Source organism: Hyla sarda, chromosome 3 (assembly GCF_029499605.1).
Source record: "Hyla sarda isolate aHylSar1 chromosome 3, aHylSar1.hap1, whole genome shotgun sequence".
NCBI classification, from domain to species: Eukaryota; Metazoa; Chordata; class Amphibia; order Anura; family Hylidae; genus Hyla; species Hyla sarda.
The window spans coordinates 351,983,323-352,003,961 of record NC_079191.1 but is presented as its reverse complement, the minus strand read 5'-3'; the positions used below and the strand labels follow the sequence as shown (position 1 = coordinate 352,003,961).

Genomic DNA, 20,639 nt, shown 5'->3' with positions numbered 1-20,639 from the left:
GTCATTAAGGTCAAAACAGCATGTTGAGTAAAGGGGTTAACGGACGTTATTTTTGACAGGAAACAATGGGTCCTGACAGATCCCATTTACTATTATAGGGTCTGTCAGGCCCATTGTTTTCTGACGGAAGTAGCGGGAGGAAAAAACATTGCACCTGCTGTTTGCTTTAAACGTCAACTTGATACAGGTAAGGGATCGTTCACATGGCCGTCTGCCCACGTTAATAAATGCCCGTTAGCAATCTGTTTGATAATTTTTCATGATTTGATGTCAATAGGTTTTTTTTACAATCTTTTTATGACCTGTTTGCACCCGTTTGCTTCCTGTTCCATTTTTATTTGACGGGGTCAAGACATTGCATGCAGTATTTTTTCTCCCCTAAAAAATAACAGAATAGAAACTGATATTATAAATTTAACATTGAAGTCTATGGGTAACGGATTGAGAACGGATGAGCCTTTAATGTCTCATTTTGCAGAAGTGGTGTGAGGAACCAGGAAGTAGCCAGACAAAAAATAAAAATGGAACATAGACGGATTAAAAACTGATGCAACAGGATGCCACTTAAAGGCATCCTTTTGCATTCGTTTGTTAGTATAGTCTGTTTAGCCATGGAGCTGTCCACATGCCACTTGTTTCCCACCACTGGTCCTGCATTTCGGAAGTGTTTTAATTGATTTTTGGTACTAAATACCTGTCAGAATTGGTACCAAAATCAGTACTTGGAGATTATGTTACTCTGCAGGATATTTCACTTGCTAAAGCATAGTTTTGTGCCCCAGAGTTGGTTTTCCTTCGGTAATTGAAGTTGTGAAGTATCTACCATTGTCAGACATTCTAAAGGCTATGTAAAACTGTCCTAGCGTAGCACTTTTGCCCCTTCATCTTGGCACCCAGACCGCAATAATCCAAATTTCTGACATGTTATTATGACACAAGACTTTGTTTCCACAATTTTTGAAGGTATAGAAACCCTGTGCATCAATTACAAACATCACAGCAAAAACAGTGACACAAGAGACACATAGTTGAAATTTATGCCAGCTCTCAGGTCAGCCAAAGAAGTGGCAAATTTATTAAAAGTGAATTAAATTAGAGAAAAAAAAACAGACATGGTCGCACATCCACAACATGCACAATGATCTAATGCTTCTCAGCAACATTTATTAAACTAACAGGTTGTTAGTGTACTTTATGATCATGAAGTGCAAGCCCACTAGCTACATCACAGCCACCTGTAAGTAGCGGGTCCCCAACATCCCTAGCATAAAATGGCGTAGCACTGAGTGGTGACCACCAATGCCGCAACCCCAGGGCCTACATGGGGAACGGCCCACTGGCAAAGCAGCCCTAATGTTGCCCGAACCAGACCCTGGGCCGTGCCACCCCACAGACACAGCGCTGCGGCAGCAATGGACGCCATAAGCGCAGCACCAGGGTGAAAAGGTCACAAAGCTCACTTACCTTGTGCTCCCAGTTAAAGAATTTTTGCTGAGAAGCCTTAGATCAAGGTGCATGTTATGGATGTGCGACCATGTCCGTTTTTTTTTTGTTTTCTCTACTCGAATTCTCAAAATGTATTAAAAGGCACGCTTCCTAGTTTATTATATCATTATATTGTTGGATAAAAAAAATGTTGAATGTATTTACAAAACTGTAAAAGTGGGAACTCCGGTACGGGTCTGATTCGTGTCTGATCTCCTGCCCGGCATCCAGCCTCTCTCCGTGCACAAAGTGATCTCCGCTCTGTGCACGGATTACTGTCGCCCACCGCACAAAGCTGTGGCCGACACTCCCCCTCCATGTATCTCTATGGGAGAGGTGGAGATACACGGACGCCTCTTCCATAGTGATATATGGAGGGGTGTGTTGGCCACCGGTTCTTACGGTGGTTGACAGTAGTCTGTGCACAGAGAGAGAGAGGTCGCTGGGCAGGGGATCATTGGGGGGTCCCAGTGGTCAGACCCCCTGCGATCAGACACTTATCTCCGATTCATGGGATTCTGTGGATAGGAAATAAGTAAATAGGTTCTGGAGTTCCCCTTTAAATACAAAAAAAAGGCATGCACATCATAATACATTTGGTGCATCTAAGGTCCCTATTACATGGAGTGATTACAAGGGCTCAGCGATCTGCCAACAAACAAGCTATGGTGGGATTTTAATATTATGTTCTTCCCCCAAATGTATCAAAGAGGCACACATTCTACATAAATCGCTAAATAGCTTAGATCTCAGCAAGTTTCAAAGTGTGGTCTGGGCTGGAGGGAGATTGCGTGAAAATTTGCAACAATTTTAAATTGACTCCATTGATAAATCAGCTACCACTGCAGAATGAGAGCTCTTTGGACTGCGCAACTTATTAAAAATGAAGGTAAAAGTTGCAAAATGTTTGCGCACATAAACCAGTGCTTAAATATTTGCACCAGTTCAACACCAAAAAAAACTGAGTAAAACCAGTAATAAATCCCCCCTTTTTTTTTGGGCCACACAATAATGGGAGTAAAGGGTCGCACAAATGATCCAGCAGTCATTCATGTGGCCCTGCCAACCCACTAACCCTCAGGCAGCAGTCTGCCCATCTAATACCACCTTTACCATTTTATGACCGGCATAGGAAACACTAGTAAATTCCACCTTTGTGTTGCATTTCTGTGACAACTGTTTGGCAGTGGGGTGTATTGGCTGGGGGACACCCCACATAGTTGAAATGACAGCTGATTGTAGAATATTCTTCTTCACAGTGAGTTTATACAACAGTCAAGACATTCTAGACATTGTCTTCATTCTTCGTGTTCTCCGACTCATAAGGATTATTGACAGCATTCAAAGGTATCACTAATTCTTATCTATGGTCAGTTACATAATACTAACGCATTTCACTGGTAACCAAATTACATGGCCTGGTAGCATATGACAAAGTCCTGAAGGGAAGGCCCACCTTTAAACATCTACTGAAATTCTACTAGTCTGAACATGTCTATGGTGAGGATCTGTGCCCTAGGGTCTCCACCAGTTGGTAAAGAGGGACATGGCATTCAGAGGAGCACTGTGCCCTTCATGATATGAAGATTTGAGTCTGTAGTCAGAATATTCCTATATATTTAATATGCATGCCATCACATTTTACTTAAGGGGGTTATCCATTAAAAAAAAAAAAATATATATATATATATATATATATATATATATATCTCAACTGGCTCTAGAAAGTTAAACAGATTTGTAAATAACTTCTATTAAAAAAATCTTAATCCATTCAGTACTTATGAGCTGCTGAAGTTGAGTTGTTCTTTTCTGTCTAAGTGCTCTCTGATGACACCTGTCTCGGGAACCACCTAGTTTAGAAGCAAATCCCCATAGCAAACCTCTTTTACTCTGTGCAGTTCCCGAGACAAGCAGAGATGTCAGCAGAGAGCACTGTTGCCAGACAGAAAACAACAACTCAACTTCAGCAGCTGATAATTATTGAAAGGATTGAGATTTTTTTTAATAGAAGTAATTTACAAATCCGTTTAACTTTCTGGAGACAGTTGATATAAAAAATTTTTTTTCCTGGAATTCCCATTTAAGATCTGAAGACCTCCTAGTCAGATGATGAAGGAGCATGGTGTAGTGTTTGCTATAGTGTAGTGTTTCCCAACCAGGGTTCCTCCGGCTACATGCTGGAAGTTGTAGTCTTGCAAGAGCTGGAGGAACCCTGGTTTGGAAACACCGCTCTAGTGGTCCCAAGACACAGATCCCATCTATGACACTATCTCCTTGACCTATCAGAAGATATTCTAAGGTGAACCTTTCCTTTTAAAGCTTACTTCTTTCATTGCAGGTTTCGGGTCATCATGAACACATTGATAAACATCCTTCCAACCATGTTAACATTTTGTGGCATTATTCTAGTATGTATCTTTTTCACTTTTTAGTTCTATCTATAGAGTATACTTTAAAATAAAATAAAATAAAAAATATATATATTTTTTTTATGTTTATACTTTGGAGTAGAATTTACATGTTGCATGAAATATGCAATATTATTGCTACGTTGGTATAACTGAGGAGTCCGCTGCATGGTTAATATAGTAAAATTATGTTTTTTCTTATTAGACTATATACTATGTTTTTGCCATTATCGGAATGGAGGTTTTCCAGAACAAAATCCGTTTCTTCCCTGAAAATTCTACCGAACCTTACGCACAGGAGTGTGGAGCGAAAGCTTTGAGAGACTCTGCCTTTGCCAAAAGCAAATACTGCAAAAATAACTTCAATGACTTGGGTTCTGCCTTTATTGTTCTTGTGGAGCTGACTGTGGTTAACCAGTGGCATGATATCCTTTTGTATTGCTATTTTTTTCTCTCACTATAATAACCATTAACATCATTGTATGACCATCTGCTGTGTATAGAATACCCTCTAGTTTTCACTTACATATTAAGTGGGTTGTTGCCAGGTTCTTCAATTCCAAAAATAGATTTCTGCAGCATCATCTTTACTCCAGCCTAAGCACAGGCTGGGACAAAGTCCAAAAACTGAGGGCAGGATTAGCGCTCCTCTGTGCTCACCCCTGTCCTGTCTATCAGACTCCTGTCTGAAAACAGAGAGGAGGGGTTACAGAGAAGCCTTCAGTGATTGGATGAAGAGACCCAGCAGACTCATGGAGGGAGTGAATGCATAGTGAGTGAGGGCAGGCTCAGTGCTTGCCTTGGACATGCTCCTTTCTGAGCAGTAGATGCCAGAATGAGCGAGCAGCAGAACAGAGGGATTTGTAAGCCAATTACAGAAGCTAGACACGTAAGAACAAACTAGTGAGTAATATATATTAGCATTATTTCATTCTGTGATATAACAGGTACGCTTCAATGTGTACCTGTCATCAAACCATATTTTCTAAACTAAGGCTGCATTCACACCACGTTTTTGCAATACAGTTCCCACATACATTTTCAATGTGAAAACCGGACGGAACCGTATCAAAAACCATATGCATTGACTCTCCGTATGCCAAAAGATGCATCAGGTTGTATCCGTTTTGCATCCTGTACGGTTTTATCTGTTTTTTTCCCCTACCCAAAACCGTAGTCTACCACGTTTTTTGGTCCGGGTGAAAAACTGTATTAAACCGTATACGTTTTTTATAAAGCATGGGAGTCAATGGGAACCGTACAGAACCGTATGTGCGTATGGTTCCATCCGGTTTTCACCATACGGTTTTTGACTTTGCAGTTTTTTTTCTTGGAATTTCAATCAAACAAGTGAAACTTTAGTCAAAATGGAGTGAAAAGTAAAAAACGTATGTGTTTTTTTCTTACAAAACGGATGCAACTGGACATCATTTATCAAACTTATACGGTTTTTAACTGTATACGGGTTGAAATTTGTACACACGTTTTGATACAGTTTAGTCACGTTTTGAGGAATCCATTTTTCATCAAAAACCTGATTCGGGAACTGTATTGCAAAAACGTGGTGTGAATGCACCCTAACTCAGATTATGTTCCCTAACTACTCCTAACACCCCTCTTGCCCTTTAAAAAACTCTGTATAATACCTTTCCCCTTGCTCACATTGGCCCAAATTTATCAAACTGGGTGAAAATAAAAATGGAGTGATTTTCCCACAGCAGCGAATCACAGCTCAGCTTTCACTTTACCAGAGCTCGTTACCTGAGCTGTGATTGGTTGCTGTGGGAAAATCTCTCCACTTTTTCTCTCACACAGTTTGATAAATCTGGGCCATTGTGTGAGCTCCCAGCAGGACAAAGTGGGTGTTCCCCAGCAGGTGGGAGGTCACTGAAGCCTATGAGAGCTGTGCCTCGCCATGTCCCGCACGCACTTCCTGAGTTTGGTCTCCTGCCAGGCCACAAGGAAACTAAACTAATTTAGGGAACAGAACAGAGCCACCTAGTGGACGTTTTTTCAGTCACATTAAAAAACATATAAAGTTTGAGAATTTTAACAGCAAGTAAATAGCAAAGTGTGACTGTTTGGTGACAGGTACTCTTTAACAATTTTGTCATTCCTCCCTAATATAACAGAAGGTAGTGGGGAGAAGTATATTTTGCATGAAATAAATGCATACCTTTATTTGTAATAACCCTCTGCAGATAAAAGCTTATGATGTTGTAAAACAATTTATTTGATTTTCACTTTTCTTAACATCCTACTTCTCGCTACTGGGTTTGCTCTTGTGACCCATCCAGCAGCTAAACTGTATTTTATTGCTTTCCATGTGGTGGTTGTTATCATGATCATCAAGTAAGTATTTACATCCTGCAGTGTTTGTACACTGATCTAATGCCAAGATAAATGCCAACATTTCGGAGTAAATGTTATGGGAAGGGGAGAGATTCTTGCACAGCGGAGGGGTTTTGCATCCTGTTGAAATGTGCAGGTTTTTTTGTCAGGTTTATCTTTTAAAAAAGTTGCAAGATGTTTCTTTTTTTTACTGCATTGTTGCAAGTTTTTAAGCGGCCCTAACAGTAACCAAAAAAAGAAAAAAACACAAACCAGTATCTTTCATAGAATGAAAATGTAATGAATAGAAGACACGGGACAGCACTCACCATCCAAGTGATCTTGGATGGTGCACCGGCTTGAGGAAGCGCTAATTGCGTGAAACAGTCTGTCCCGGCTGTGCTCCCCGCCTCCACCTGGGTCTACTTCAGATCCTTCCGAACGCTTGGAAATAAAGATCACTTGGATGGTGAGTGCTGTCCCGTGTCTTCTATTCGTTACATTGCCATTTATCTTTTACGGACATTGCACCACCATATATACATAGTCACCAAGCCCACGCTGCTGCTTCACCCCATAGCGGACTCACCCTAGTCGCGTCAATGCCGGACCCTACTGTTCTCTCCATAGTGCTATTTCATAGAATGAAAATACATAGTATAAACCTAGCCCAAGGAACAAGGTGGAACTGTTAGGCTAGGTTTATACCACATTTTTCCATTTCATTGAAAGGTACTACAGTGATCCCTCAAGTTACCATGTTAATTGGTTCCAGGACAACCATTGTATGTTGAAACCATAACTGTATGGAAACCTGGTAATTTGTGCTGAAGTCCTGTACAGTACACAAAATGTCCCAAAAAAGTAAAATGGAGCTGCCCTCACCTGGTGTCCATAGGAGCAGCTAACCCAGGCACAGGTTCAGAGTAGTACAGAACATGTAGTACCTTCCTGTATTGTAAGAGGCACTACCAGACAGCCAGTCAGTGCATACACTTCAGTAATACAGGGGTTTTGCCAGTGAATACCCATTCTGATTGATCAGATCTTTCAGTCATTGACACGTTTTGCAGATCTTGACTGTCCGTAGCATTGTAAGTAGAGTCTGGTTGCAAGTTACAATGGACCAGAAAAGTCAAGTGTATGTACAAAATATTGTAACCAAAAGCTATAGTAAGTGTAGGGAAGGATCACTGTAGTGTTATCTTTCCACAGATTTTTGTAAATTTCGTCATACAGTAGGACAGCATCCTGAAGTGCATCCTCTAAACTGTGCAAAAAATAAATGGTGATGAAATGTGAAGCCACTGTCTGTACTATACTGGCTGTGCAATTGTCACATGTGAACTAGTTTTATCCATAATTCTTCATTTTACAAGGTTGCAACACAGTTTAAAGATAAGGAAGGTGCCCTAAAAGCTGGTCCCACCTCAGAAGGTGTAGGCTGAAGCCTCCAGATGAAGTATAAAAAAGCAGCAGCTGTACATAGGGAGATACAGATGTAGCACACTTTAAATTTGACATTTTAACACATTACATATCATGGTGCTTAAAAGGGTACTCCACAGGCCAGAGTACGAAACATTTAGTTCCGAACGCTGTGTGCACACTACGGGGGTCGCCCCCTCTTGACGTCACGCCCCTCAATGCAAGTCTATGGTAGGGGTCGTGATGGCCTCCCATAGACATGCATTGAGGGTGTGTGGTGTGATGTCAAGAGGGGGTGTGGCCAACCCCCTCGCGCTCAGAACTAGATGTTCTGAACGCTGGCCAGTGGAGTACCCCTTTAACATCTCACATGCTATTGAAAAATGTCAATTTAAAGTTTGCTGTAAAGTATCAGGTTAAATGTTGCTATCTGCAGGAATATGGTCATTTTCATGGTACACTAATATAATAAGTGTCAGTTCTTGAAATTTCTTATTGGTTCTAAACTTTTGAACACTAATGTCTACATGTCATTAAAATGTTTTCCTATCAAAGGCAAAAGATTTTTCCTTTTATAGTGCAGAGTAGGTCTCTTGTACCATCTGCAGGATATAGGAACATTTCTCTGACTGCCCAGTTGTGCTCAAAAATTTGCATAGCCTGGCAGAAATTTTGAGATTTTGGCATTGAGTTAGAAAATATGACTGATCATGCAAAAAAAAAAAAAAGTATTTTATTGAAGGATAGTGATCATTTCAAGCCATTATTTATAACATAGTTGTTTGACACCTTTTTTAAACCATAATGATAAAACAGAAAAATGGCCCAAATCAAAAGTTTATATACCCATGAATAGTTAAAGCGTACCTGTTATAGCACAAAAAAAAAGTGATATGTTACTCAGTACCTAATCCTGATCATGTACATATAGTGGGAGATTTATCAAAACCTGTGCAAAGGAAAAGTTACCCAGTTGCCCATAGCAACCAATCAGCTCGCTGATTTTTAACAAGGCCTCTGCTAAAGGAAAGAAGCAATCGGATTGGTTGCTGTGGGCAACTGGGCAACTTTTCCTCTGCACAGGTTTTGATAAATCTCCCCCATAATTTTTATGTGTATTGGACCTATATATTCCTAACAAATAGCATTTATATGTTGTTCACTTGCTTTGTGTTCTTGCCTTCTGGAGGGGGCGTGTCCATCTCTCTCCCTGTGAATGACTAATCTGCTCTGAGTCTAGGAGCAGCCTGGTAGCCTGCAAATCACTGCACTCTGTAACCCTTTCCTCTCTGGTTTTATGCTGTACATGTTAGGCTTGTTTCACACTACAAAAATTCTCCGTTTTTTTAAACATCCGTATGAAGTTCCGTCTGAAAACCAGCTGAAAACGGCAGTAACAAAATCCTATAGGTCCTTTAGAAAATCCCATTATAGTCTGGGATTTTTCTAATAGCCATTTTAACCCGTTATAATCCGTTATTGATAACAGACGTTATTTTGTGACGGAAAATAGAACGGAAGAAAATAGTTCATGTTTTCAGCTGGTTTTCAGACGGAACTTCGTCTAAAAACGGAGGATTTTTGAAGTGTGAAAGGGGCCTTACACAGAGAGGAAGATTATTGGAGTTTGCCTGCAGTATTCCTAAGAATTTATGGTGACTTTGATGGGGGCCAGCATTAATAATCGACATGCAGCGATCGCCGCGGCCAGCTATTAAACCTTTAGATCGCCACTGCCAAAGTCGGCAGCGGCATCTAAAGGGACATTTAAACCATCCCTGGTGGTCAATGGCGTACGCGCAAAAAAATTCCAAAGTCCAAAATTGCGTATTTTTGGTCACTTTGTATACCCTAAAAAATTTATAAAAACCGATCAAAAAGTCCCATCAAAACACAAATGGTACAACTTCAGATATAGGTGCAAAAAATGAGCCCTCATATCGCCCCGTATATGGAAAAATAAAAAAGTTATAGGGGTCAAAAGATGACAATTTTACACATACTAATTTTGGTAATTATAATTTTTTAAAGTAGTAAAATAAAACCTACCGTATATGCCGGCGTATAAGACGACCCCCAACTTTTACAGTTAAAATATGGAGTTTGGTATATACTCGCCGTATAAGACTACCCCTCCTACCGCGATGTACGGTACCTTGTAGTTCCCCCCACATTAGGTAGGCATCACGTTCCCCCACATTAGGTAGGCAGTATAGTTCCCCCACAATAGTAGGAAGCTCCCCCACAATAGGTAGCAGTTCCCCCACATTAGTAGGCAGCTCCCCCACATTAGTAGCAGTTCCCCCACATTAGTAGGCAGCTCCCCCCACATTTGTAGGCAGCTCCCCCCACATTTGTAGGCAGCTCCCCCCACATTAGATTGGCAGCTCCCCCCAACAGACATACAGCTTCCAGCCATATACAGTGTATGGCTGCAGGCTGTATATTTGTACTGGTCTGCCCCCACAGTGTTCCGATCACCGCTCCTCTGGCCCGGGTCACCATCTACTGCTTTGGCCTATGGACCATAGCAGTAGGTGCCGGGACCGGGGAGCGGTGACCGGATCACTTAAGATAGCACGGCCGGTCATTTACCAGGCCCCGGTCGGCGCGCGTCCTCCTGCGGTCCTCCTGGTCCTGCGCTCCTCTGCCTCTATGGTTGTAGGCACGTGACATCACTGACGTCCCGTGCGTACAACCATAGAGATGGAGGACCAGACTGCAGGAGGACAGAAGGAGGATCGCAGGAGGACGCCGGGGAATGGTAAGTGACCGGCGGACATCCTTATGTCCCGAAAAGATTTTTCGGGACACAGGGATGTCCGGCATAGAAATACCTATGATTATCTACCCGGGCCGGCTCCCGTGTGTGGCTGCAGGCGGGGGCCGGCCAGAGCAAGTAAAAACTAATACTGTATACTAAAAACCAGGGGGCCTCCAGCTGTTGTAAAACTACAACTCCCAGCATGCCCGGACAGCCTTTGCCGTGCTGGGAGTTGTAGTTTCACAACAGCTGGAGGCACCCTGGTTTTTAGTATACAGTATTAGTTTTTACTTGCTCTGGCCGGCCCCCGCCTGCCGACCCCGGCACATTATCAGAAGTTTTCCTATCCCGGACCTCAATACCCGGCGTATAAGACGACCCCCGACTTTTCAGAAGAAAATTTGGGGTTAAAAAGTCGTCTTATACGCCAGGATATACGGTATATCAAATAACTATCCTTGTAACCATATGGACCTAAAGATATGGTGTCATTTTTACCAAAAAGTGCACTGCATAGAATCGGAAGCCCCCAAAAGTTACAAAATTTTCCAATTTTGCCCCACAAATATTTTTTTTCGGGTTTCGCTGTAAATTTTGTAGTGAAATTATTGATGTCATTAAAAAGTACAGTTGGTGGCGCAAAAAAAAAGCCCTCTTATGGGTCTGTATGTACTAAATTGAAATGTGTTATGATTTTTAGAGGGTAATGAGGAAAAAAGCTGAAAGTGCAAAAACTGAAAAACCCTGCATCCTTAAAGAGGCACAGTCATTATGAAAAACTTTTTATATGCTATAGTACTACTGATAAGATGACTTTTCTAAATATACATTTATTTAGAAAAATGCCAATTTTACAAAAAAATAAAAAATGAAAATAGCCGCCATTAGCGGTCATCTGTCTTTATGCAGACAGACTGCTCTGTATTTTGCAGCATACTGAATACCGGCCGTAAAGTGTGCTGGTATCCAGTATAGGAGATCACCATTGCACCACTACAGCCTTCAGCTGTAAACTACAACTAAAAAATTAAAAGTAAAAAATTTACTAAAAGTGCAATAACCCCTTCCCTAATTAAAGTTTGAATCACCACTTTCCTTTTCCCATTTTTTAAAATAAAATGATGTAATAAAACATAAACTTATGTGGTACCGCTGCATCCGTAAATGTCCAAGCTATTAAAATATAATGTTAATTAAACTGCACAGAGAGACAAGAGTCAATACACAGTATTAAGAACTAAGGGCATACAGACTTTTGAACTGGTGGTCATTTCTTGTTTTTATTTGTTTCCATGTTTTGTTTGATGATTGTGTCGTTCTGGTATAACCTACAGTTGAATTTGAATCCTTAAAGAAATAAAAGAAATATTTTTTGCCTGTTTTTTATTTTATTTTTTTATTTCCTTCAATATGGTCCATTTATTACCAATTCTCCAAGGGTAGGCAACTTGTGAACTCAACTGTAAGGTAGATTATCCCTTTAATAAATGAACGCAAACCCTTTTAGGAAATGTTATGTATTTTTGCACCAACCTGTGTATTTTGATTTGCAGCATATTTGTAGCCTTTATTTTGGAAGCATTTTTTGTGGAATACTCCCTGGAGAAAAGTGAAGTTGAAACCGCCATTGAAAAGAAGATCCAGGAGTTAGGAATGGCAGTACAGGAGTGAGTGATGCATGCATCTTTTGTTTTTAAATATTTTTCTAGTTTTTTAGTGTATGCGGAGGACATGATAGCACAAGGTATGTTTGCCTATTACGGCTGAGAATTTTTTTCCATGTGGTTGTGAGCACGTTCAGGGGTGCCAACTCTCCAAGCGATACCAATAGACAGAGATTCCCTTGCACTTTGCCTCCCTGAGCAGAGCGGATGTGCAGACCTTCCCTCTTGGGCTGTACAGTGGGTATTCTAAGCATCTACTTAGTGACCAGACATGGTGGTTTAAATAACCCTATATTTTTATATATGTTTTGTCTGACACTGTCTAAATATATAAGTTTTTTTACCGTTTTTTATTTTATTTTATTTTTATTATGAGTACCTTGTACCAAAAGATTTACTTTTTATTTTAAATCAACTGGTTCCAGAAAGTTAAATAGATTTGTAAATTACTTTTATTTCAAAATCTTAACCCTTCCAGTACTTATCAGCTGCTGTATGCTCCACAGGAAGTTCTTTTCTTTTTAAATGTATTTTCTGTCTGACCACAGTGCTCTCAGCTTACACCTCTCTCCATGTCAGGAACTTGAGTAGAGAGTAGAAGCATATCCCCGTAGCAAACCTATCCTGCTCTGGACAGTTCCTGACATGGACAGAGGTGTCAGCAGAGAGCACTGTGGTAAGACAGAAAAGAAATTTAAAAAGAAAAGAACTTCCTGTGGAGCATACGGCAGCTGATAAGTACTGGAAGTGTCAAGATTTTTAAATAGAAGTAATTTGCACCAGTTGATTGAAAAAAATAGTTTTTCACTGGAGAACCCCTTCAATTTTATTCTGAATGTATTCTGTATGGATGCAGCATTATGTACAGCAGGTGATATCTCATATCATTCTGTTTATCCTTGAATACAGGGGAGATATTTCTACTGGGAACTTAGTGGACAACATGGACAGTTGTGAAAATGATCTTGGAGGGTTTGGCGAGGGCAACCAGAAAGGACTGATGTTTCAAATTGCCTCCAAACGTAAGTCTTTACATTTTGGTAACATACACCAAACAATTGACTTCTGCTGCCCCAAGCTGGCATGGATTGTGACACATGGACATGCCAAATTTAAGAGGCCTTCGCCTTTTAATAAATGTAAGGCTTCCTACCCCAGTCTTTTCATTCATTTCCCCTTATTGTTTACATCTATGTTAGATGCTCCCTTCCAGGCCTCCATTACAAATTCTCGTATATGTGACAGGAAGAACAGCACAATATGCAACATTATTCTTCCTGTGAAAACCAAGGACACCACAACAGAACCAAAAAGTCCATCACAATCAAGGGACAAAGACCAAATTGTCCAGCATATAACTACTTATTTACTCTAGCTGACGAATGTCAGAAACTATGACCTAGAATAGTTGCACTCCTCATACGCACCTACGTGCAGCAGATTCTTTGCTGTTATCTATTGATATTAAGAGAAATGAAGGCCTTTAAGTTGTTTCTACATACAAATGTTTGAGTAGTTGAGAGTCTGGTGATCTTATATTTTACTTTTTCTAGTAATGAATGGTTAACAGCTGATCAACAGGGGTGCGGGGTATCAGACATCAATTGATCAGAGATGGATAGCCGATCCTAAGGATAAGCTATCAGTGAAAAAGTCTTGGAACTGTAACAGACGATAGATTTTACAATATTTAACATCTTGACAAGACTTAGTATAATTATTCTTAATAATGTACTTGACTGGATCCCACTGTCTTTCCATAGGCTATAGAACAGTAGATGCCTTGTTACAGCGCATGTTTGAGGCAGAAATACCTCCTGAAGATGAAGGCCCACAAATGGAGGACATTTTGAATTTGTCACCCAATGACCTTTATATTGAAAATCCAACATTCAACTCGGCAGCCTAGTACCCAGAAGATAACTGGTCAAACTGGAACAGAGTGAAACAGAATAGTCTGCACAGAAAATTCCAGCAATGCAGCTGATGGATGAATATACATATATTTATTTTTATAGACAATAGCTCTTTTAGTATATCAAACAGATCCAGTAATGAAAGGGTTTATGTCTGGGTTGGGATAAGGGCATATCACCACTTTAGGCACCTCTACACAGTGCACTTCCTTAGGACTCAATGAATGGCCATATTTGTGAATATTTTTTTTTTTTGGTTATGGGATCAAGTCTTATTATCCTATAAATTTAACATGTTACCGAAGACTGGCATGTGAACTCACAAATACTGGCACATTCTTTACACATGAATATTGGTTCAAAATATGAAATGGTATATGCAGTGCTTGTTTAAGGGGAACCTGTCTCCATGAAAATGCTAACGTGCCACTCTCCCCTGATAGATGATTTAGAGGGGTACTCCGGCGCTTAGACATCTTATACCCTATCCAAAGGATAGGGGATAAGATGCCTGATCGTGGGGGTCCCGCCGCTGGGGACCCCCGTGATCTTGCACCCCAGTTAAAATCAGTCCCCGGAGCATGTTCGCTCCGGGTCTGATTACCGGCGACCACAGGGTCGGCGGTGTGTGACGTGGGCGTGACAGCTGTGGTCCTGTGGTTGCCGGTAATCAGACTGATTTTAACTGGGGTGCAAGATCACAGGGGTCCCCAGCAGCGGGACCCCCGCGATCAGGCATCTTATCCCCTATCCTTTGGATAGGGGATAAGATGTCTAAGCGCCGGAGTACCCCTTTAAGTGGAGAAATGTTTGTGGGACAAATAAGTCACTTCCCATAGAGTCATACGGGGTACAAGAATCAGCCCCTAATACAAAAAGGGAAAAGACAGTACACTTAAAAAAGAACAACAACTTAAAGATAGATAGAGTGTGTGTGTGTGTGTGTATGGCAGTGCTCTCCTTTAAAAGCCAAAAAATGACTATGAATGGCGAAATGGATAGATGCTTACAAAGTTCTGACACTTTACAATTGCCTGAATGTTAGACCACAGTAATACAGTATGTGCTACATGTTGTTCTCCCCGAAACATAAAAAGGTGCAAGTGCATATGCAATACCATAGGATCATAAGTCCAGAACTCAAAACTGTGCCAATTGCTCACGTGTACAGGGAGTTCAGTGTCACTCAATGTGTGTATGTATGTGTGTATATATATATATATATAATCTGCTTAGTTCCTTCTGCTCTGTAACATGCTGCCTATAGATAGCATTTTCTAGGTGACGGGAATCAAGGTTCTGGCACCAGTTGACTTATAAAGACCTAAAAAAAATGTTTTCCACCAGAGTACCCCTTTAAGGGTGGATTCACACATGCAGTTTTGTTCTAGACAGAAGACTTTAAAGTGTTTCTTTTCTTTATATTTTGGATCCACATCAATGACCCCAAAAACACATTGTATCTTGTATTTATGCACTTTTTATTTTCAAATAGACTGACCTTTGTATTGATGGTTAAAGCTACTCCACTATTGAATTATGTACTTATGTCTATTTAGTGATTTTTATTAATCAAGAATACTGTATTTATTATGTCTTTTGTTACTAGCAAAACATTCCAGTAAGTGTTCTTACCTATGACTTTTACACTTAAAATAACCAAATTATATGAATGTATCAATTGTACAACAATAATTGTGATAAGTAGTTATGTATCTGAATAAATGTCTTATTGCTCAGAATGTTTGAAATGATACATGTCAGTACCAGAATATAGCTGTGACACTTACTACTTACCAAATGTGTACGAGTGTAAGTAGAGACACATAATAAAGCTGTGTAAGTTGTAATAAGTTGTGTAATTTATAGCCGTAAACAGATATTACATTATGGGAAATGGCAAAGAAAAATATCCTGTTTATGCAATGCCTTATGTTTACAGGACATGTTGTTGTATTTCTTACAGTCACAGCATGCATGTCAATAGAGGAAAACTGTGACATCTAAAAATGGTTCTTATCTGAAGAAACCCTTTCCATGTCATTGGAGGGCATATGGGCATTAAATGGGTTTTCCAGCATTAGAAAAACAGAGCAGATTTAAAAAAACAAATTTAGAACAAATTAGCACTGTTTTTCTATTGCTGGTAGAGGTACAAGGGGTACTCCACCGCTGGCATCTTATCCCCTATCCAAAGGATAGGGGATAAGATGTCAGATCGCCGGGGAACCGCTGATGGGGACCCCGGGGATTGATGCTGCAGCACCCCGCTATTATTACTGCGCAGAGCGAGTTCGCTCTGTGCGTAATGACGGGCGATACAGGGGCCGGAGCATCGTTACGTCATGGCTCCGCCCCTCATGACATCACAGCCAGTCCCCTTAATGCAAGTCTATGGCAGGGGGCGTGACGACCGCCACGCCCCCTTCCCATAGTCTTGTATTGACGGGGGCGGGCAGTGACATCACGAGGGGCGGAGCCATGACGTAATGATGCTCCGGCCCCTGTATTGCCCGTCATTACGCACAGAGCGAACTCTCTCTGCGCAGTAATGATAGCGGGGTGCTGCAGCAGCGATCCCCGGGGTCCCCAGCAGCGGGACCCCGGCGATCTGACATCTTATCCCCTATCCTTTGGATAGGGGATAAGATGTCTAGGGGCGGAGTACCCCTTTAAGATGACCCTATTCTTCTGCTGCAGTACAACACACCACTTTTTCTTCTCTACATCTCGTACTAATTAAAGGGGTATTCCAGGAAAAATATTTATATCCACTGGCTCCAGAAAGGTAAACAGATTTGTAAATTACTTCTATTAAAAAATCTTAATCCTTTCAGTACTTATGAGCTTCTGAAGTTAAGGTTGTTCTTTTCTGTCTAAATCCTCTCTGATGACACGTGTCTCGGGAAACGCCCAGTTTAGAAGCAAATCCCCATAGCAAACCTCTTCTAAACTGGGCATTTCCCGAGACACGTGTCAGAGAGGATTTAGACAGAAAAGAACAACCTTAACTTCAGAAGCTCATAAGTACTGAAAGGATTGAGATTTTTTAATAGAAGTAATTTACAAATCTGTTTAACTTTCTGGAGCCCAGTTGATATATATATAAAAAAGTTTTTTTTCCTGGAATACCCCTTTAATGTGTCTTACAATGTTAGTTATAATTATATATAGTATCAATATAATGAAAAAACAATGAGGAAGAAAAGAAAAAAAGAGGAGAATGAAAAAGCGCCTTGCGTAATTCTGTGAGGTATCAGTCCCCAGGTACATATAACCCCTCCATATGGGGTACAGACGTGGGATCTCGAGCTTCAGCCTTCATATTTTCGGACCGGTTTCCTCGTGGCAGCGAGAAGTCCAGTAAAGAAGAGAACTTGAAGATCAGGAAAAAATCCTTTTCTCTGGCGCTGCTCTCAGGCGATCACTTTCAGGCATCAGTCCAGTATTATGTATCAAATATTTTTTTATTGACACTTTAAAATCAATAAAATATAACAGTGAGGCAAAACGCGTTTTGGGAGTAAGTTCTCCCTTTTTCAATTGCAAGAAATACATAATACTTGACTGATGCCTGAAAGTGATCGCCTGAGAGCAGCGCCAGTGCAAAGGATTTTTTTCCTGATCTTCAAATATAATGAAAAGGTATACAAAACTCGAGAACATTATAGATTAATAGATCAGATCATATTTCACATTATAGCATTATATTAGTCACAATCAGTCTCAATATCTGTTACATATTAAAATGCATTTTTATAGCAAAATCTCATTGTTCACGTATACATGACTATACTAGCAAGTAGAGATGAGCGAACTTACAGTAAATTCGATTCGTCACAAACTTCTCGGCTCGGCAGTTGATGACCTATCCTGCGTAAATTAGTTCAGCTTTCCGGTGCTCCGGTGGGCTGGAAAAGGTGGATACATTCCTAGGAAAGAGTCTCCTAGGACTGTATCCATCTTTTCCAGCCCACCGGAGCACCTGAAAGCTGAACTAATTTATGCAGGAAAAGTCATCAACTGCCGAGCCGAGAAGTTCGTGATGAATCAAATTTACTGTAAATTCGCTCATCTCTACTAGCAAGTACTTATGTAAAAGTCCCAGTTCTGATCTGATAAAACAACACTCACCCCATTCACGTATTCACACGTACAGTATCCTGGCCATATTTGATGCACAGGATTTGAAGCTGCAGATTTGATACTCTGTACAGTTATTTAGTTTGCACTGAAATCTGAAGCATAAAATCAAATATGCGCAGGATACTGTACGTGTGAATAGACCCTAAAGATTTATTCTAACTGGCAAAGTTATCCCCTATTGACAAGATAACTATCTGATCACAGTGATCGCTGGGGCCCCCCTGCAATCTCCATAACAGGGACTGGAGTCTCTTGTTATAATGGAGTGGTCATGCCATATTCATTCTCTATGGAAGCTGCCGGAAATAGTATCTACTAGTACTGGTTCTTTTCAAGAGTGGAGACAGGTCCTTTTTGTTTTTCAATAATCTGGGATCTACCATTCCGTATAAAACTGTCTTTTATTGCTAAACTTTGACTTTTCAACAGTTTTGTTCCCTTCAGTAGGACATAGAACAGAGAGAAGCGGGCTCTGCACTCTCAGTCCCAGGTCGTTAAAAGCTTTTTACATGTCCCTAGGATATGTCAACATTTCCTGGATAACTTAAAGGGGTATTCCAGGCAAAAACATTTAATCCCCTATCCAAAGGGTCCCCAGTCCTGGAAACCCGAAACTAGAGACACAGTCCCCGCATAGAATGCGGGTGCTGCAGGGAGATTGTGGGGGGTCTCAGCAGAGGGTTCCCCGCGATCAGACATCTTATGATGTTTTTGCCCGGAATACCCCTTTAAAGGGGGTTATTTCTTGTAGAAACAGCACCACGTGTCCTTAGGTTGTGTGTGTTCTTACCCCACACAACCTGAAAACGAGTGTGGTGCTGTTTTTTGGAAGAAATTGGCTCTGACTATCTAATCTTAGATCACCCCTTTAAGGATGTTCAAGTGTACACCTACTTGCCCCCATTTTAGTATGTAAGCTACTGTAAATTCTGTAGAACCTCCGGAAGGCGAGTAATACAGTTAATTACATAGTGAGGTGCGGGCTTGGGGTCGCTGTTTAGATGTGGATTTTTATTTAACCAAATGGTTGCCTTGAGTCCAGCATTCAGTCCTCCGAGAATATCTGTATCCAGATTGTCGCCTACCATTACGCAGTCCTCCGGTTTTACCTGCACCAGCTCACAGCAATGAAGAAAAATGGACGGTGCCGGCTTCTCTTCAGCATGTTCCCCTCCCACCACAACTGCATCAAAGTAGGGGCTGACACCACAGGCCTCGATTTTCTCTCTCTGCACCTGTCTGTTCCCATTGGTGAGCAGCACCAAGCTGGCTGACTTTCGGAGTTCACGCAGCATGTTTTTGGTACTTTCTGGCAGTGTCATGAGTTGTAGACGGATTGTTTTCCACAGATTATAACATTCTTTGGCTAAATCCCTATGGTCTCCAGATCTTATGTCCTGCATGGATGTTTCAAAGTGTGAAACCCGGAGGTCATCGATGGTCATTTTGGAGGAGTCAAAATCTTCATGGAGAAGTTTTGTTTGGAAATTGTTACATATAGTGCCGGCCTCCTCTTCACTAAAGTGACTTTTATCTATCAACAATTTAAATACCTGTAAAAATATAACAGACACATGAGATTATTTTTTATAGCAATGTTATGTTGACATGGTAGGAAAATGTGCGAAATGGAAAGCACGCACGGACATTCACGCATTTGACATGTCTATTTTTTTCTGCCGAGGATTTTTGCGGCAGAAACATCCACACAATGCAGCATAATCCCATTACAAAAATGGGACTCTGCTGAAGCGGAAAGTCTGTGCGGAATATTTCAGCGGAATTCCACACGGGCATTCTGCCGTGTGAACATACCCTTACAAAGATTCATATAAAAATGCCTATTCAGACCTAAAAATAAGATGCAGAAAATGTTCCTTGCACTGATATTTAAAGAGATAATCTAGCCAAATGTAACTAAAATAATTTGTTATAATAGGGTCACACATGCTGTATTTAGCTGCATATTTTCTGCAGGTGATTTTGCTACCCAATGACTTCAATGGGTAGGAAAATACGCAGCAGCAAAATACAGCACGTGTGACTCTATCCTGAGGGTATGTTCACACATGCAGTATCTGTTGCATATTTTCTGCAGCTGGTTTTGCCACCCATTAAAATCAATGGGTAGCAAAATCAGCTGCAGAAAATATGCAGCAAAACATGCAGCAGATATTGTACATATGAACGTAGCCTTAAAGGGGTATTCCAGGTCAAAACTTTTTTTTATATATCAACTGGCTCCGGAAAGTTAAACAGATTTGTAAATTACTTCTATTAAAAAATCTTAATCCTTCCAATAGTTATGAGCTTCTGTAGTCGAGTTGTTGTTTTCTGTCTAACTGCTCTCTGATGACTCACATCCCGGGAGCTGTTCCTATGGGGATATTCTCCCATCATGCACAGCTCCCGGGACGTGACATCATCATCGAGCAGTTAGACAGAAAACTTCAGAAGCTAATAACTATTGGAAGGATTAAGATTTTTTAATAGA

The 20,639-nt window shown here is 40.8% G+C and overlaps 2 protein-coding genes across 8 annotated transcripts in view; one reads left to right on the top strand and one right to left on the bottom strand.

The window, feature by feature from the left end:
• The window catches only part of LOC130362681 (two pore calcium channel protein 1-like), an 86,881-nt gene extending 72,564 nt beyond the window's left edge, over positions 1-14,317 (top strand). For 2 of the 3 annotated variants that reach the window (XM_056567575.1, XM_056567572.1), the window contains exons 13-19: positions 2,745-2,832; positions 3,827-3,896; positions 4,102-4,321; positions 6,158-6,248; positions 11,973-12,086; positions 12,993-13,105; positions 13,847-14,317. In XM_056567575.1, the coding sequence (XP_056423550.1) occupies positions 2,745-2,832; positions 3,827-3,896; positions 4,102-4,321; positions 6,158-6,248; positions 11,973-12,086; positions 12,993-13,105; positions 13,847-13,992 (842 nt within the window). In that variant the 3' untranslated portion in view covers positions 13,993-14,317. Of the gene's footprint in view, positions 1-2,744; positions 2,833-3,826; positions 3,897-4,101; positions 4,322-6,157; positions 6,249-11,972; positions 12,087-12,992; positions 13,106-13,846 lie in introns of those variants that run through there. The other variant, XR_008891520.1, reaches the window with a different exon arrangement.
• A 3,697-nt stretch (positions 14,318-18,014) lies between these two features.
• The window catches only part of NANP (N-acetylneuraminic acid phosphatase), a 28,744-nt gene continuing 26,119 nt past the window's right edge, over positions 18,015-20,639 (bottom strand). For all 5 annotated transcript variants that reach the window (XM_056567570.1, XM_056567569.1, XM_056567571.1 and 2 more), the window contains one exon: positions 18,015-19,698. In XM_056567570.1, the coding sequence (XP_056423545.1) occupies positions 19,063-19,698 (636 nt within the window). In that variant the 3' untranslated portion in view covers positions 18,015-19,062. The remainder of the gene's footprint in view (positions 19,699-20,639) is intronic.